Source organism: Arvicanthis niloticus, chromosome 13 (genome assembly GCF_011762505.2).
Source record: "Arvicanthis niloticus isolate mArvNil1 chromosome 13, mArvNil1.pat.X, whole genome shotgun sequence".
NCBI lineage: Eukaryota > Metazoa > Chordata > Mammalia > Rodentia > Muridae > Arvicanthis > Arvicanthis niloticus.
In genome coordinates, this window is record NC_047670.1 from 49,665,712 (window position 1) to 49,685,075 (window position 19,364).

The 19,364-nt window shown below is 49.3% G+C and overlaps 1 protein-coding gene across 1 annotated transcript in view; it reads right to left on the bottom strand.

The window, feature by feature from the left end:
* Positions 1-19,364, bottom strand: part of Tsnare1 (t-SNARE domain containing 1) — a 46,557-nt gene that overhangs the window by 16,209 nt on the left and 10,984 nt on the right. Inside the window, 8 exon segments of the mRNA XM_076912307.1 lie at positions 1,512-1,524; positions 2,113-2,169; positions 2,646-2,664; positions 2,666-2,718; positions 5,028-5,102; positions 12,260-12,333; positions 12,890-12,938; positions 17,362-17,387. Of these exon segments, the coding sequence (XP_076768422.1) occupies positions 1,512-1,524; positions 2,113-2,169; positions 2,646-2,664; positions 2,666-2,718; positions 5,028-5,102; positions 12,260-12,333; positions 12,890-12,938; positions 17,362-17,387 (366 nt within the window).

Below are 19,364 nucleotides of genomic sequence, written 5' to 3' on the forward strand. Positions count from 1 at the left end.
GCAGCGCCTGATCACACCACGACCTTCAGCGAATGCACACACACACTTTTCCTCAGGGCAGAATCGTAGAACCAGGTTCGACTTCAGCTGACACTCCTAGGCCTCCAGATCAGGGTGCAAATTCATCCTGTCTCCACTGTCTCTTTCATATCTACCAGTGACAGGTTCTGGCATTTGTATTCAAGTTCTTGTTCAAGTAATTATCTGGGGTATGAGGGAGTATGAAGTGACCAACACCATGATACTCCTCTCCTTTAAAAAAAAAAATGAGACAGAGTATCACACTGTAGTCCAGGCTAGCCTAAAACTATATAACCTACAGTGGTCTTGAATGCACGGCCATCTTCCTGCCTCAGCCTCCTGGACTATCTTTATTTTTTCCCAGTAGCCACTTTGGTTGAGTACATGTTCACTGTTCATTATTTATTTGGAAATACTCTTTGAGAACATGTCCACATTGACTTGTGAGAGATCTTCATGAATGTTGGCAGAGAGCGTCTCAGAACCACGCTGTGCAAAAGCTCTCTAACTCTGGGCAGCTTCGACTCTTTTCCTGATGTATTGCTTTTGATAAAGTCATCGGTCTTCATCTCTGTGATCAGGGCCCTGCCACTGTGGAGGTGGGAAGTACTTCCTGCTTCTAGGGGTGTCTCTCTTTTGGAGGGAACATTTATATGCATAAAAGATCTTTGTCCCTAGTTCAGACTCAACTAAGCTGGCATCAAACCCTGAGTAAGCATCAAATTCTCGAAGGACAGCCACCTTCTCTGGCCACCTCCACCACCCACTCACTAGCCAGCACACACCTGGACTGCTGCTGGACCACCCAAAACCAACCTATGCACCTCACAGATTCCGCACCACCAGTTTGGCTGGTGTCTGTGGTATGAACAAGTTCTTTGGTTCTACAAACTCATCTTCACTACTCTGTCTCTTCCATTCACACAGATACACACACACACACACAAACACACACACACACACACAAATGCACATGCACACGCATAGATACATGCAAACACACAAACACATACGCATAGACACACACACATACACACACACAAACACGCGCACACACACACACGCAAATGCACACACACACACACACACACACACACACACACACGCTGACCTAGACTCTAAACATGGCACTCTCATTCCTTACATCTTCTCTCCTTTCCTGGCGGTGACAGCAGCCATGCTGGATCTCTTCCTTCATTTGGCACCATGCTAATGCAGTCATTTCTTTCTTCTTTTCAAGGTGTCTCTATGACACCCTCCGTGGCCTCAATTCCCAGGCACTAGGACCACAGGCACATGCTGCCACACCAACTTAGAGTGACACCCGGTCCTACATGCCATTTCCAAGCTCACTGTCCTCTTAGATGCTGACCTGGAAAAGTGATCTTGTTTGGAGGCATATTGTCAGTTCTAATGTCCCTGCAGTGCCACTCAGTGTCAGTGACATGACTATGCTATCCCCGATCCCACCTTTGGTCTTCTCTTCACACCTGCTGCAAAGCCCTATGAGGCAGCAAAGGAGGAGACAAGACCCTCTGCCCTCAGCCTCAGGAGACTGCTTCCCTGGCACATGTGGTGTCTGATGAACACTTCCACAGACACCTTCATAGGTCATTTCCTTTATGGGCATGAGCTTTAGCCTGAGCTTTCTTCTCTGTGGTGAGGACCTTGCCAGTTTCTTCCTGTTACACTGACTGCCTCTGAGTGCAAACTAACCCTGACTTCTGTGGCCTCTATCATAATGCCTTTTGCAAAGAGAACCTTATCAGAGGCCACTCCACTCTGGACCTTCAGCCTCCAAAACTGAGCTAAATGTTACTGCTTCTCTTTATAAGTTATCCCAGCCTGTGGAGAGCAGGTTAAGACCACCTGAACGCCAATCAGTCTTGCACAACACAGAGAACCAACAATGGCTGTCACTTGGCTGCTTCACTATGTGCCATGCTCCAGCAGAGTTTTGAAAGCTGTCAGTTAAACCTGACCACTGTGGAGCTCCTACCTCAGCCCTTCCTGCCCTTTCTGACAGCACAAACAGTAGCAGGTTCTGGATTGTCTCCAAGGTTCCAGATACAGTCAACACTTGGTCCTCACCTGCTTACTGCCCTGCTGCATGCTGGAAAGCAGTGCTTTGGACCTTTCTGCAATCCTCTATTGGAAAAAGTACAAAATGGGAAATATGGAAGAATATAAAAGGACAGAAAGATGACCTGGCACCAAGCAGCCACCAATGTATGCTTAGGCTGTCTGCTAACAGATAGCAGATAGTCTCTGTAGGGATCTACTGGGTCTCTGTAGGGATCTACTGGGTATCCCCCAACTAATCCACATCATCTCCTGGGTCTGTTTCCCTGCTGATCAGTCCTAATAATCTCTGCTCTTCCAGATTTCTAGGAGATGCTGGGAGGCCACCTTTGGGAAGCACCTCTGAGAACAAACCCTTCCAAGAATACAGTCTGAAGATATGCAATGAGCCCTTGGTACCTGTTACAATGCTCCCAAGGAATGCCTACTCTTCTGCTCTGGTGGAGAGGCCACATCAAACAAACCCAGGACAAGACAGCTAGTGAGGGGGGTTCAAGGCAGGAGTAATAACTAGCTGGACACCATCCCTCTCAGCCCCTCACCCTCTGCACCACTCCATGGCTGAATAGCATCTGAGAGTTGGGTTTTCAGCCAGTGCAGCTGACGGTGCTCCTGCTGCAGAGGGTGGTTTTATAGAACATTTGTCCTGTCTTACCCCAGACCCAGGCTTTTGGTCCCCAGAGATCCCTGTGCCCACTTCATCCCCCATAGGGTTACACCCCCTTTTCCATGTGCCCTCACACCCTCTGCCCTAACTAAGCACTAGGCCCATCATAGTTTATATCTTCAGTCAGCATCCCTTTGGACACCAACACCACAGGAGCTCTCTCTAGTATGCTTGGCATAGCCCATGGGTGTCAGGAGCAGCTCTGCCAAGGCATGTGGACTTAAACCCTTGGAAATCCAACTGAGAAGAATAATGGACCCATTGCACAGGTCAGAAGGCTGTGGCCAAGTCCCGAGTGGCTGCTCACACAGGCGATGAGGCTAAGCCATGCCTCATCTCGCCAACAGCTTCTCACTCCACTTCTTCTAGCTTCTCTGTTGAAATGTTTTCAGCCATGCTTCCAATGCCCAGGGGAGTCCAGCTAGTGTTCCAAGAGGAGTGCCCCGTGCCTTAGCGCGGTCAGCTCAGGCTTCCACAATGTGTGCAGCACCAGCTGGTGGGGCCACCCTCTTGCCTCTGGCCAGGCAGAATCTGCACCAAGGAAACCAGCTGGTTCTCAGAAATTTTGATCAAGTGAGTCTGAAGCCACACCCACGCAGCCTAACACCCTTCTGAACGGTTCTGGCTGACCAGGCTTCTCTACTCCATAGCATACCTACCACTACGCCTACCCAGCACTCACGATGACAACTCTATATAAGCAGGCTGCTCATTGGCAGTGTGCACCACAGTCCCTGGATGTTTTAGTATCAGGGGAAGTTATAGTTACTGGCCCATGTGAGAACCCAAGACAACAAGGAGACAGAGAGCAAAACACTGGCTACTCTACTCTGTAGCCTATCGCTTAATGGGATCATCTACACATAACCTTCCAGAGAGCCCTACTGGGCACACTTCCAGTGACACAGGACACTGGTGCACTGTGTGGCGTCACTTATGAAGAACAAACATCCCACCAAAGATTCAGAGTGAAGCACCATCTTGCCTCGTGAACCACTGCAGTTATGACTCTAAAATGCTGGGCGCAGCAGCTGCTGGCCACCCAAACCAAGGACAAAGGGCTTTCACAGTCTGATTTCTGGAATGTTCTACTCACTAGACCAATAGTTACCACCTCCTCAGCACCTTCGGGTTAGTGTAAGTCAATACTTGGAAACAGAATGTTTTCGCCAACCGTGACTCAGTACTACACAGATGCATGACTGTTACAACTCAGTCTTAGAACACTAGCATACTCTCAGCGCCCTCACAGCCCAATTCAGCTAGATCCTGCTTACACCAGTCCCCGCAGCCACCAGTCCGTTTTCCGTCTCCATGACCCATACTATCTGGACATTGTCTCGGGAGCATACCCACCTGTGCAGGCTTCATCCATCATTATTCCAGACTTGTGCTGACGGAGCCACTCCCACATAGGCAGATCTCCTTATTTCACCCCCTGCTGCTGCTGCTGACAGTCCCTGCGAGTGTGGACCACACTGCTCACAGCTCGACAGAACAGGGGTGGCAGACATTTCCCGTCAAGGGCAGATGCTTGGTATTCTAGGCTTCGCAGGCAATCTGCTACAGATACAGTAGCAGTAGTAGAGGACAGTGGAACCAGCCAGGGAAGCTGAGCATGGTAAGCTGCCTTGTGCAGGCAGGGGGTGGCAGGCAGCAGCCTATTGCTCCACAGACTGCAGACTTACAGCCGTTACTCTCATGTCCTGGGCACTCTCCAGTCTATGGGAACTATGGAAGGGTGTTGCTAACAAATGGAACGAGTGGACATGCATGGGTGGATTATGCAGGAAGGGACAGCAGTAGGTGGGACAGTGTGCGGCAGTGGTCTGTGAGAACCATCATGTGCCCATGATGTTGGTGTAACTGAGAGGGTACACAAAGAGGCAGAGCACAGGATGGCTGGAAGTAGAAGTGTAGGGGACAGAAGGCAGGGCAGGATGAGAAGACATAAGCAATAGAGGTGAGGGCCATGCAACTGCTGACAGGGTGTCCAGGGTGTCCATCTCCAGGAAGAGTAGGCTGCCCTCATGTCCACTGTACCATGGGCTCCAGAAGAGTAGGGGCTCTCAGTAAGTGTGCTGACCACAGAATGAGCCCAGAATGAGCCCAACTGTCCTGAGTGTCCTTCTACATATATCAGTCCAATGTCTTTCCCCTGCCTGCTCTGCACCCCATCACAGGCACCAGGGCACCCTCTCCTCCGCCCACCAGCCACCACCTTCGCCAAGCCTCAAGTTCCCTAGGGGGAACATGCCAGGCAGAAGCCCCACAGCTCTGACACCTGCTTCATGGCACTGGAGCTGGTGGCAGCAGTTTTCTTGGTGTCCTGCTAGACTTCAAGCCTGGAGTAGAGAGGCTGGGGTTGGCAGGAAGCTCAGGAATAGCCCAGAATAGGAGAGAAGAACAGGGAGATGGGGCAGAAACAGGTAGAGTTTGGGAGATGCTCAGATAAAGGGTGTGAGGTGCCAAGGACAGTCAGGAGCAGAAAGGCAAGGCACAGGAGTGAGGGGTGCTTCAGGTAGGTAGTAAGTATATCACTGAAGGGCAAAAAGGCAGACAAAAATAGCAACCTAGAGGAACAGGCAGAAAACACACAAAAAGACAAAAGAGGGTAGGGAGGTGGATGGATAGGGGCATGCAGAGCAAAGAGAGCAAAACACACAGTTGGCTGTGGGAGCTGAAGCCACTGACCCTGTGGCTCCAACTCCTTCCTAGACAAATGGCTGGACTTTCTGCTCCTATTGAGGCCAGTGTCTGTCATGCAGAGAGGCACACCATACTGCTCTCCCGCCCTTGTGATAACCTAAACCTGGCAGAGTAGGGGCCTCTTCCATGGGGAACTCAGGTCCTTCCAACGCAAAAGACTTACCTACAATGACGTGTAACCCATCCTCTCCAAATACCATGAGTCTGCTGCTTAGGGATAACCCTGCACACCTTACCCATAGTGCCAGCCAGAGCAACCCTGTCCTAGCCTGTCTCCAACACACATAGCCCAACAGAGAAGGAGGTCTGACCTGGCAGGATCCACAGCCTTGGGTCCTCCAAGGCCACCAACCACCATGCCTTGTACCATAGAGCAGCCTGCCTGAGACCACAGATCATGGCAGAAACAGCGAATAAGGCCCCGCCTCCCAAGGGACACAGTCCTGGCAGCCTGCATGGAAAGAGAAAACAAACAGGGAATACTTGCAGACAATCACGGGCTAAGGATGCTATGACGGGTTACAAAGAAGGTGGGGGCTAGCAGAGGCTTTCTTGCCATATGTCACTACCTGCTATGGCCCAAGGTCATCTGCTTACCTGGCCAACCTCAGAACATCAGAGCACAGACTTCCCCAGGACCATGTCACTTGCCACTCCCTATGAGAACCACCTGATAGCCTCTGGACTTGACATCATCTGAGTGCCACTAGCCCATGTTCTGTTCCCAGCTGGCTCTGAACTCCAAGCTAGCCTCTATGGCCTCCCGCTGGCAGCTCTGCCCAGGTATGGCATTGGCCCCTTTTACCCACCTCAGACTCTGCAAGCCCCATCCTTCCAGTCCCTGAAGCAAAGCCCTGCTCCATGCAGCCCACTACAGTTTATTAGCCAGCTCTGCTGCAATGTGTTTAGGCAAATGCTGTCCAACACGTGCCTCTTCCCATGTCTCCAGACTTCAGTAGTGTCTTCTGGCCATCTACTACCACTACCTCACAAGCTGTCGCAGGTGGGGCAGCATGAGGTATGCCTCTCAGAGATCAGTTCATGTCCCTCCAGCCTCTGCACATAACAACAATTCTGTTTCATCCCCAGCAAAGCCAAATCCAACGACGTTCCAGTACCACCCAGGGCACTGCTCTGCAGCCCCTGGACAGCCAGGGAGGGTAGCAGCAGCTCAGCTGCCACCGGCCGTTTCATTCTTCAGATACAGAGCAGTAGGCAAAGCCCCAGTGCAAGGGGTAGGAGCCACTCTAGCCTCCTCCTGTAAAGCCCTCTCTACTCCTCCTCAGATCCTGTCCCAGACAATGGCAGACGGGATGCTGGTGTGGCTCTCATCTTTCTGAGACTGAAAGCAGTCTACTTTTGTGTCCCTTCCAGGATGTGTCTTTTCTCCATCTCTCATAGACTGTGGTCATCTCATAACAGAAAAGCAAGCCAGCCTCCTTACTTGGCCTGGCATCCTTCGTGCATTAGGTCACTCTGTCATGGCCTTGACAAACAGCAGCTACACAGCCAGTGAACCCAAGAAACAGCACAGAGAGAGAAAAGAAGTGTGAACCACCAATAATTCCAGCAGCCAGTGAGAGCATTTACAGAATCCTCCTCTTCAAGGACACTCACAGTATTGACAGGCCCAACCCAGAAACTATGCACAGCTGTGGCCCAGATCAGCCTGCCAGCCCATCTACCACCAGAAGCAGAAATCAGAACTCTGAGGATACTCAGCAGAGAGAATCACAATGCAGCGGGGACAGCACAGAGCACAAGTTAGCACTTGGAGCTGCAGTATCGGAAAAGACAGGGGGACAAGATGGGTACGCTGGAAGTCCACATCAGGGCTGTGTCTTGGGTTTGCCATCTGCAGAGGGCCCCGAGGAAGCCAAAGGAAACCTCCAAGAATAAACAAGGAAATCTCAGGTGCCACTGGGCAGCAGTGTACAAACGCCAGCCACGTTTGTGAACTGTGGCCCAAATCGGAAAGTGAAATTTAAACAGTGGTGTTTGTGATGGTATAGAAACCACGCGAACATTCAGATGAATTAAATATGTTACAGCATGAACAAAGCATGTCACTGATAACTACAAGCAATTCTAAAGAGAGAACAAATAGAAGAAAAAGCGGCTTTATGGGGTGTAAGACAGTGTTGCTGAGATGTTAATTCTTCAAAGCCTTCACAATCAAAATTAGAAAAAAGTTTTTTTTTTTTTTAAATAGAAGTTAACAAGCTGATGCTGAGTTGAACTGAAACACAAAAGGCCTGGGCATCCAGAAGAGCTTCAGAACAGCCAGCAGCGGAGGCCCTACGCCTGAATTCAAGTATCACAGGCCCAGGATGTACTACAGCAATCGGCTATGGCAGCTCTCCAAAAGGACGCCAGCATAGTCAACAGGAAAAAACTTTTTTTTTTTTTTTTACTTGTTTAATGAGCTCAGTCTTACCTCACCGCATACACAAGAATAAATTCCAAGCATGTCAGGCCCAAAGGTGGGAGCCGAGAATATGAAAACCGTAAGCCTGCAAATACATAAGCCATTAATACAACAGTGCATTACTGTAACGAAATGCCTGAGGCAGGGTACCTAATAAAGAAAAGAAATCTCAACAACATAGAACAGGCCCTCAAGAGGACCTTCCAGGATTCATGGCTGAGACACATGTGTACTTCTTGGGTCTCTTTTCCTAAACCACCAGAATTCTATCACGAGCCTCTGCCTTGGTGTCCTGTATTTAACCACCCCCCTCCCCAAAGGCCTCGCCATGCACCAAGGCTGGACTGAATGTCCACCTTCCTAATGGTGCCTGAGTGAAGGGTAAGGCAGAAATCATGTTCACACCACAGGAGTGGGTGGAACACTCTGGGGACCCCAGTGACGTTAGAAATAAGATACTCCAATAAAAGACAAGCCTGTGCCAGGAAAGTCTCCCCTTAGCACCTGCCACAGGACTTGCATTGAGCACACAAGAGCTCTGACAACCCCACAGTCACAAGACAAGAACAAGTAATGACAAGGACAGGCAAGAGACTGACGTGCACCCAGAGGAGAACACACCGCACAGGAGCCACTGCAATACACACGGAAGCTACAACTGCCCCCACCTGCAGGCTCTGGAGAGGACACAGAGTCCTGTAAATGTCAGCTGCTCTGGAAAGCTGAATGGATTCAGCTTCGAGTTAACACAAACCTCATTATTTGCTCTACAATTTTGCTTCGGGCAACTCACCGAGAAGTGGAAACACACAGAAACCTTGTAGAGCCAGCGCGGCTTCAGCACTACCTGGAATCAGCCTTGGGTCCCTCAGAAGGTGCTGGGTAAAAAGAAAGTGATAAAGCCACTACTTAGCAATGTAAAGGAAAGGACTCAGCGTGGCCACCATGAGTGACACATGGTATGGATTACAAGGACAACCCCCATGACTGTACATGCATGTAGTTCACATGTAGTCCACAATAGACTAGAAAACAGGCAGTAGGTATCGGGTGAGAAGGAACCAGAGGGAGTTTCTGAAAGGAAATAAATACTCAGCATTCACCCAGAGTGACTCCAGCGAACACACAGTATCAGGCTTACTGAATGCATGCTAACCAACCGGTGGTATGGCTATCAATGAAACCAACTTACACTCATCCCCCCCCACCCCAACACACACACACACACACACACACACATACACACAAACATGTCCCAGTGACAGTGGACAGGTTGACAAAGCTCTGCCTGTCCCAGGACTGAAAAAAAAAAGACATCCAGAACCAGGTATGCCCTCTGGCACCTCAGCATGGGTGGGGCCACTAGGTATAGTAGCCTCATTTGGCAAGGACCTCTGGCCTCTGTAGAGAAGACTGGCACCAAAAGTGCCTGGGAGTAACCCAGGGTTATTCTACTGTCACATCAAACAAGACCCGACACCCTAAGCTGACACTCCTCTGAACAAGGCACAGGGCTGAGTATGGGCTGTGGGTGGGGCATTCACAGAAGCCCTGAGTTTGTGCACAGTGTCTCCCAAGAAAACACACAGGTGCCATCCCTGCTGAAGAGAAACTCTATTACCATCTATTTTCTCATTCTGTAGATCCAGGAAAAGTCCTCCCTCAGGACCGCAGTTTTCCCATGTGGAGTGAGAAGTCCTGTCTGCATCTGTGAGCCTCCTGAGCTATCAGGTCTCTGTATATAGGTGTGCTCAACTGTAGCGGGCTGGATAAGATGCTCTCAGGCTGTGGTCCTGATTAGTAACTGATGGGACAGGGTTCAGCCTACTGTGAGTGGTGCCAGCTCCGGGCTGGTGGGCCTGAGTCCTATAAGAAGGCAGGCTGAGCGAGCCATGAGGAGAATGTCAGTAAGCAGCCCCCATCCATGGCCTCTGCATCAGCTCCTGCCTCCAGGTTCCTGCCCTGTTTGAGTTCCTGTCCTGACTTCCTTCAGTGATGGACTATGATGTGGAAGTGGAAGTAAATAAACTCCTTCCTCCCCAACTTGCCTTTGGTCATGGTGTTTCATCACAGCAACAGAAACCCTAGCTAAGCCACCTGACCATCTGTGAGCCTGACACAGAGGAATCTTCTCCACTGCCAAGAGAAAGAGATCTGCACATTTACCTTAATCCAGGCTGACCAAGAACCTGGTGTGGATTCAGCCCAGCCAGTGTCAGACAGAGAGCAGTGTCTGGCCCACCGCACAAGGAAAACACTGAGATGGGATTCTAGAATCAACCAGCCAAGAACCTGCAATTCCAACAGCACCCTGAGATGACACTAGGCCACCCACAGCCAGACAAATATTGTCCTTGCCACCACTAAGCCATTAAATTACTGATACAAGTCTCATGCTTGGATTTGGGGGCCTATGACATGGAGGCTTAGGCTGAACCCTGTGGCAGATCTCAAAGCAGCACTGCCTGGTGCAGGGCAAGACTGAAAGGGTCAGCATGTGTGACCCAGATGAGTCTGATCTACTCAATGACCCAAAGTGTCCCCCTCCTCAAAGGTCACTCCTGCAACTGAAATACCATTTTCCCCTTGAAGTGCACAGTAGGTGGTGTGCTCACTCAGCTTATACTCAAGGAAGTAGGCACTGGGCATGGCCAGTAAGACTGCTCTGTGGGTAGAAGTGCCCACTTCACAAGCCTGGGGAGCTGAGTTAGATCCCAAGAAGCCTTTACAGGATGAGAGATCAACTATCTGAACTTTACAAGTGTGCTATGACATGCACACACGCGCATGGGCATGCACACACACACAGAGTACACACAAACACATACACAATAATAACAATTTAAAGCAAGAATCTCTGTCAACATAGAGAAAAGGATGTGGTAATCCTGTGCTTATCTCAAAATTTTAAATGCTAATGGCATTTGTATGATACGCATTCATCAGATGGGATCAGATAAGACCCCAGAAAGCCATGACAAGCACATTAGGCCTGCTAATATGAATGGAGTGACAGGACGTGTGAGAGGGGACTGGGAGACCATTGTTTGGCCCTCAACCTCAGACGAAGCTGTGGGCAATGGCCACTGTAGGTCAGAGCCTGTATTTGGGGGCCTCTAGTAAACTTGGCTGGGAACCTTCTACTCTCCAAGACAAGTGGCCACGGTCCTTTAAATGCCCACTGAGCCCCAAAAGAGGGAGTGACATCAAGGTAGACAATATACTGTCACTAAACCACACAGGGCACCAAGACCCTAACCATAACCCTAGAGCCCTGGTACCACATGCAGCCAGTGACACCCTCAGCTGACAGCCATCAGAAAGCACGCTCATGAGGGCTGCCATGCATTTGAACTGGGAAAGCAGTTTCTATCATGCTAGCCACTTCAATCTGCACAGAGGAGGCAGAGTTGTGAAGACAGCCCAGAGCTGCCACATGTAAACAGCAGCCTCCAGAAAGCTCATGTATCCAGCCTCCCTGAAGTCAGATAGGTGTGGGGTGTATTTCCCAGAGTTCTAAACAAGAAACACAACTGGGAAGTGATTGCCATGTGCTCTCTGTGCCAAGACAAGGAACTTACCAAGGATGCCAAAAATAGGGCTGGTGTTGGGTGACATGGGACAGATAGAAAGGGAGGACATAAGAACCAAACACCTCAACACTGTGGCCAATGAGAATCCAACAGCCTGGAGCTAGTGAGTCCTCAGTTCACCCATGCCAGAAGAAGCTAGGCAGGGAGTGGAGCCATGCCTGTAGCACAGCCTAGGTAGGTGGGTGAGTAAAAGCATCAGGCTTCCCAATGCCCTCAGGCCTACAAGCCTACATGTAAAGCGATGCTGCTGAGAGGCAGGCCTACACTCCCTACAAAGGTTCTTTTTCTCTTCCCAACCCTCAGGACTTAGCTTCACAGATAGGACCTTTCTCTTGGGACCTAGGCCTCAGCCCAGTTCAGCTAGAACAGGCCAGCAGGACCCTCTTAGAGGACTGGAGTCCCATTGGGCAGCAGCAAACCTATGAGCTTTCTCTACTCCAGCCTGTGTCCACTGAGACATTTTCATCTCTTTGAGTCTGTCATTGAGTCTGGGGTACAACAGACACACGGTTGAGCACGTGGTGAGGCACAATACAAGGTGACATGCACCTGCCCTTAGTATATCCATGCATGTGTCTCAGAATGTGGCCACAGATGTGCTTACTTCTAAAGTGAAGCAGGTATGCAACTGTGTGTGTCACATGGACGTGAGCCACAGGGCTGTTGTGGCCTCAGGTTCTGAGCTCAGATCGGCTCACCCACAAGTGTGCAAGTGTACATGTGGCACCATGCAGGAGTGCAGAGATGTAGTGGCCACACATACAGCCTGTCCTGAAGCTCCTGTGTGTTACTTAGTTCCCCCAAGGACCGGAGACTCTGTTCCAAGGATGTCACTGCCCAAGAGAAGATGGTCGAGATAATCAAAAGGACTCTTCCTCCCATGGGTGCACCCCCAGCATGCAGTTACTATGGCAGAAATTGGACAAAGGAGGCCTGGACAAAGGACAGTGCAGATCAACTATGTACCCTGAACACTAGGCTCAGTCCACTCACACCCAGCATAGGCCCACCTGGACAGGCCCCAGGCCTGCATACCACAAGTCTAGGAAAGGCTTCCCCCCTCTCCCTGAGCTCGTGGGGTTTGGCTCTCATCCCTTGTACTGCCCACCCTGAACACCCAAGGGAACCTAGGATACACTCCTTCCATGGCCTCAACGTCATCATACTGAAGATCTATAGGAAACTGAAGGAAAGTAGGAGTTTGGGAAGGGCAGCCATGAATAGCTGATAATGGGGAATAGGGTAGCCAGGGAGCCTGTCTCATGCTGGGAAAGAACACCTGAAAAGCTGGGGTTGGCCTGCATGGTGGTCACAATACAGTAAGGCCTCCAGTGTCACCTCAGTGACCCAGGGCAGCAGGATGGAGAATGGGCCCAACCCTGGACTCACCATGGGAGTTGATTTGAAAGACATTGGCCACTGTGACCTGGCACAGCTCCTGGATGTCAAGAGCATGACCCTGGGTGGCAAGAGGAAGGAGTAGAGAAGACAGATGATGGTGCTGCCTGCGGGATCACTATCACCAGATGCTTGGGTTGTTCTCACAGTGGGGGTCTCCAGGACAGATGCTCCGTACCCTACAGCTGCCTTCCAGTTCAGCATGCAGAGCCAGACAGGGAGTCAGGCATGGATATCTATACCTGCCCTCCTACCACTCGGGCTGCAAAGGGAAGGGGTCTCTGTCTTAGTTTCTTTTCTGTTGTAATAAAATCTCAGACAAAAGCAACTTAAGGGAGAAAGGATTCACTAGGCTCACAATTCCAGGTCATAGTCATCATGGTGGGAGGTCACAGAAGCAGATATTTGAGAAAAACGGTCATATTCTGTCCACATTTCAAAGCAGAGACCACTGGATTAACATATACATGCTAGTCCTCTACTCACATTCTCCACTCTTATAAGATTCAGGATACCCTGACTAGGGAATGGTGCCTCCCACAGTGGGCAGGTCTTCCCATCTCATCTTAATCCAGGCAGTCCTTCATAGACATTCATTCCCAGAGGCTAACCTTAACCCAGACGATCCCTCAAAGGTGTTCCCAGAAGCCTGTCTCATAGGTATCTGATTGACAATACTAACCTCACCAAAGAGAAACCTAGTCCCTGTGCTCTGCAATCCCATTACTGTGCACATAAACAATTCTACCGCAAAGTACACATGCCAAGAATAGTGAGGACTTTTATCCACACAATACCACCAGGGCACTCAGAGTAGCACTGTGTCCTGAGAAGAAGTAGAGGCCAGCCAAATGTTCAACAACGGATAAGCTATAGCCTTATCTTTTCAGACAATGTAACAAAAGGGACTAAAGAGGGGTCTGACTGACACACATATGCTACCATGTGATGATACACCCAGCACCTGTGCTCAGCAACAAACCAGGAGCTGCATGACTCTATCTAGACTATACACCTAGAAATGGCAAGTCTGCAGAGTTGGAACACATAAGGCTGCAGTCGGGATGAAGGTAGTATAGTGGTTGGGGGCCTCTCTGAGATGACAGAATATTTGGAAGTCAGGAGGTGATGAGAGCTGGCTAGCCTGGTTGTGATGGTTGGTTAACATTGTCAACATGACATTACCTGGAGTCACCTGAGAGATGACTCAGCGAGGGACTGTCTAGCTCAGGGAGGCTGTGGGAAGGTCTGATAGGAACCGTCTTGACTGCTTTGCTTGGTATAAAAAGACACAGCCTGAATGTGAGTGGCACCACTCCAGGTACTGAACTTTGGTATTGCCAGGAGCCTAGTCTGTGAAAGAAACACATTCTAAAAGCATTCCAGCCCTTGGCACACTAAGGGCAGAAGGAAACAGTCTGTTCGATGGGCACTTATAACTCAGGAAATGGAATGTACTTTGTTGAGATGCAAAGGCTTGCTCTGCTCCAGTGTATGTGTTGTCCACACTTGTCTTTGTTCTCACTGGTGATCTGTTAAAAAACAAACAAACAAACCCTCTATTTCTTGTAAATGTACTTCAATGATTGCATAGTATCTGCACACACAGTATTTGCGCACATAGTATCTGCGCACTTAGTATCTGCACACATAGTATCTGCGCACATAGTATCTGTGCATCAGTTGTTCCTAATAAAAGCTCAGCACAAGACACATTCTAGGTCCTTGAAGTTTCCTGTATGCTCCTTGGACCCCAGCCTCCCTGATGAAAATTCACATTCCAGGTTCTGTATACATAGCACCTCGGAGTAAGAGTAGAGAAAGCTAGCTGAGCAATAAGCATATGTACATCCATTCCTTCTTTGCCTTGGCCTGTGATATAACTGTTCCAAGTTCCCACCACCATGGCTTTCCCGCAGCATGGACTACAATCTGACATTGTGAGTGAAAAATAAACCTTTTGCCCCTAGGTTGCTTTTTCTTGGGATTTTTTTTTTTTTTTTTCAGAAACAGAAATGAAACCAGGTTATGGATAAATCATCAACATGGCTGAACTGATAGCTTCAATGCTAGACAAATTCTATATTAATTTAATAAAACCTTAAGAACACTATGGAAGCATCAAAAATCACTCTTCTATGAGAAAAAAGTGGCAAGGCCCCTTGCAATGATGATGTGCAGGTTGGGTATAGGCCTACAATGACCTAAGGATGCCACAGAAACTTTGTCAGAGCTAAGAAAATGCCAGTGGCAAGGAGACCAGGAGGCCGGACAGGCACAAGTGTCCAACAGTCAGGAGCAGGTATCAGAGGAGGGTGGATAGGCACAAGTGCACAACAGTCAGGAGCAGGTGACAGAGGAGGGTGGCCAGGCATGAGTGCCCAACAGTCAGGAGCAGGTGACAGAGGAGGGTGGCCAGGCATGAGTGTCCAACAGTCAGGAGCAGGTGACAGAGGAGGGTGGCCAGGCATGAGTGTCCAACAGTCAGGAGCAGGTGACAGAGGAGGGTGGCCAGGCATGTGTGTCCAACAGTCAAGAGCAGGTGACAGAGGAGGGTGGCCAGGCATGAGTGTTCAACAGTCAGGAGCAGGTGACACAAGAGTACAGAAGTGCAGGAATTTGTCAGGATGCCCAGAAGAGAAGCCTGGGGATTTATTTAGCTTAAAGGATGCTTAGCTACTGTGACAGGACCTGAGTTCAATCCTGGGTACCATAAAAAAAAAGTAGAATTCCCAGAATGCACACTTGATCTCTGAGCAATTCATCATGTGTAAATGGGAACTCAGAAGAAAGGGCAAGGCGGCTAGGCATGATGAAAACACAACCATCTAGGTGTGACAGATGCCCCTGTCCCTGCCATGGGCATAGTGCCCAGCTGCACAACCATGAGAGCAAGTGTGCACACTGCCCCCATCCCCCGTGTGCTGCCTAGGCAGGGATACGTGGGACAATCAAATGACATTCTCACAAAACCTTTAGCTGCAGGTGGAGGCATGCCACAGCTGCCATACATGGAACCATCTCCTGGAGAGACAACTGTGTAGATACCTTCTTCACTGTGTCCCCTAGAGGACGCATGCTTCAGGGAGCAGGGCCACACTACAGCTAGCCTACACCCTGCACAGCAACTGCCAAGCCTCAGGCTGTGCCCTGTCCCCCAGGCTGCCTACAGGCCCAATGAGGGTGTTGCAGTCAAGTGGCAAACACTTGTGAGGACAGTGCTCAGACAAAGGAGCTGAACTGGACCAGGAGTGGAGTCAGAATGTGACAGAGAACCAGAGCCAGGGTAGTACTGCTGCACATGGCTGACTGCAGTACCACAGCCTGGTTTCCTCTCAGATGCTAAGAAAGGCCTATGAGCCTTCCGTATTCACATTTGAACTGCTGAAGACTCCTAGGGTTTGACCTCCTGCTGAGATACCGACTGTTCACAGGCTGCCCCCTTCTGCCTGGTATATTCCAGACTGCTTCCTCTCTGTGTCAAGCCAAGGTCCACCCAGTCTTCTTTGCCTAGTCTGGTGGTTAGAAACCCTGTGCCTATGGCCCACCCAGAGAAGGCAAGGCTTTCCGTAACAGGAGGAGAGGCTACAGGGCTCAAGCTTCTAGAAAGAGAAATTATGTGGTCAGTTCTCACCATAATAGCCTGGGTCAAACTAGTTTCTCTACTTCCAGCCTCCAGAAACTACCAGGTTTCCAGAGCCCAGAAAATTCCCAGTATACCTCATCGATCTGCTCTGGTATGCTGCATCTGATGTCTCCTAACTAGCCTGCAAGGTCCCTACATATCCCACAGCCAACCCTTCACCAACACAGGCAAATGGCAGGCCAACACTGAACTGAAGGGAAGCAGCACAGACTCTGCAGGGCTGCTATTTCTGCCAACTACACAATGCCAGGAAAGCAGAATTGCAGTTGGGCGCTGAGGAGGGGAGGGGAGGGAGGGAAGGAGAAGGACCTGGTTGTTGTCCTTTGTGGCTGTCAGGTGTGATCACCACATCTCTGAAGCACTCAGAAGCTGAAGCAGGGGGATGGAGAGTTCCAGATGAGCCTAGGCTACTTAGAGACTGAGGCCAATCTAAGCCAAACCCCACTGTTCTGATGCACAGCCAGGAGCTTGTGTGCCTCAGACTGGCCTGAGCTCCCTCCTATTGCTGGAAACCCATCAAACACGGGAGAGGACTCTCTGACCTGTGACCATACTCACTACGGCACTGTAATTCTGAGGGTAAGAGAAAAATGAACTGCTCAAATGAGCCTGCGGAGCAAGGAGGGACGCTTGGAAGATTCAACTGCTTCTGAGGTTTACAAAGTCAACTCATAGGCACGATGAGGCAGAGCTGCTACAAGCGGGGCCAGTACAGCCAGTGAGAGGGGTGCCGACAAGGCACTCTGAAGCTCTGCCCAGGGCACCAGCCTGCAGCCAGGCACAAATCTGTGCCCATACAAGCCAAGGGAAGAACAACTTCAAGGGAGCAAGGATCCCAGGGAGCTGTAAGCCCACAGGGGGCTGAAATAAATGTATGAAGGGAATTCGGCTCAGTGGCCATGGCCTGTTGAACACGGGCAAGGCCCTGAGTCCAACCCTCAGCACCAGGGGAAGGGCTGAGGCAGTGGGAATACTGGAAGTGACTGTCCACAGCTAGGGAGAAAATAAAGGGGCTAGTGGGCAGAAAAAAAGAACAGGAAAAACTAAACCCAAAGGGAAAAAAGCCAAGGAAAGGAAAAAGGGGTCCAGGATCCCTGGCCACACCCCCAAAGTCCAGAGTACACATGGGAAGAAGGCACATAAGCACATAAGCAAGCAATCAAAGGAGACTTCGAAAACCAATGACCAAAAGCATCCACATACTACAAAACTATAAACTACAGCAACTAAGTGTCAATAAGCCCCGGGCAGTAAGTCACAGTAAGAGGCAAGAAGCCACTGGAAAGCAGACAGCTCCCAAGGGCAGAGGAAGACCCTCCCAGCACATGGGGCCTATGGTGGGTCGGAGGGAGATGGTAAACTGCAGCACCTTTAAATACAGAAAGAAAAAAGAAACTTCCAGCTGAACTCTATACTCACTGGAAATCTATTTCGAAAATAGATGTGGAGTAGATATTTATTTTCTACAAATAAAGAGTGAGAGCCTGTTCCAACCAAATGTGCACCACAGAATGTGTTGAAGTAAGTTATTCAGGTCAGAAGCACCAAGCAAAGGAAATCTCAGTCTAAATAAAGAGCTGAAGAAAGTCGGGATGGTGCAGAGGGAGAGAGCTTTAAACAGGCATCTTCTCACTTCTGTTATCTAAAGGAAAAGTGACTGTTAAAGTAAAATCAGTAATAACATTAATGATGGCTGTTAGCATACTGGGGGAACAGATAAAATACTTATGAATGAACAAGGACAGGAAGAACTATGTAGGCAGAAGGGTGTAGGTTTGGAGGTGGGCCTAAGAGTTAAAGGTACATACTGTGAACTAGAAAGCAACCACTAAGATAGTACATAGAAATCGTTACTAAGCCCTAACGACAGTAAAACTTGATACTAATCAATTGATCAATTGCTCCAAGAAAGGGAGGGTCAAGATGAGAAAAACAACCGTAGGGAAATACTGAAAATACATTTCAAAATAGGCGCCAAGTAGATATTTATTTCCTACAAATAAAAGGTGGGAGCCCGTTCCAACCAAATATTGGAAAGCATGCATCAAGTGGGCAGGGTGGAAGAAACCCCTGGCACCTGCAGCATGGATGAAAGGCTGGACAGGAGGTGGCCAGGCCAGCAACCCCTAGCCAGGGTGGAGTCTGAATGTAAACTGTAATGAACTGAAATTAAATAAAATGATTCATTCTTCAGCTGCACATTTTAAATGTCCCTGTACTACTTCACAGCAGAGAAGGTGGGACACGAAGCTTTTCCAGTTTCCACAGGCTCCGTCCAACAGCACCAGCTCAGTCACAGAGCAGAGGCTGCCAACCGAGGCGGTGAGAAGCAAGAATCTCACCGAATGTGCATAACTCTGCTACAGAAAAGATATGGCCAGGTAAAAGGGATGGAAAATACACTGTGGACAAACTGACATCAGACGGCAGAGTTCAGAACCAATACAGCCAGGGGCAAGAGAAGAACGCTTGCATGAGGTTGAATGGTAAACAGAATGTGCCTAATAACACAGCTTGAACACAGGTGGAAGCAAACAGACAAGGCTGGGAAGAGCACAAAGGTGCCCATGAATATACGTAGTTACTTGAAATTAGGCAGCACACTCATTTAGTAAGTAAGTAAAATAAGAAGTTACAAGGAAAATTTAAAAAATATTAACTGCATAAACTGGAAATGGTATCTTCAATGTATACAAGTTAAACAGTAAACAGAGGGAAATTTATATCAAGGAACACATATCAGAAAAAAAGAATCATCTCAGTTGATGACCTAAAAATAACAAAAGCAAGTCTGACTCCAAGGCAGCGGAAGGGAGAAAA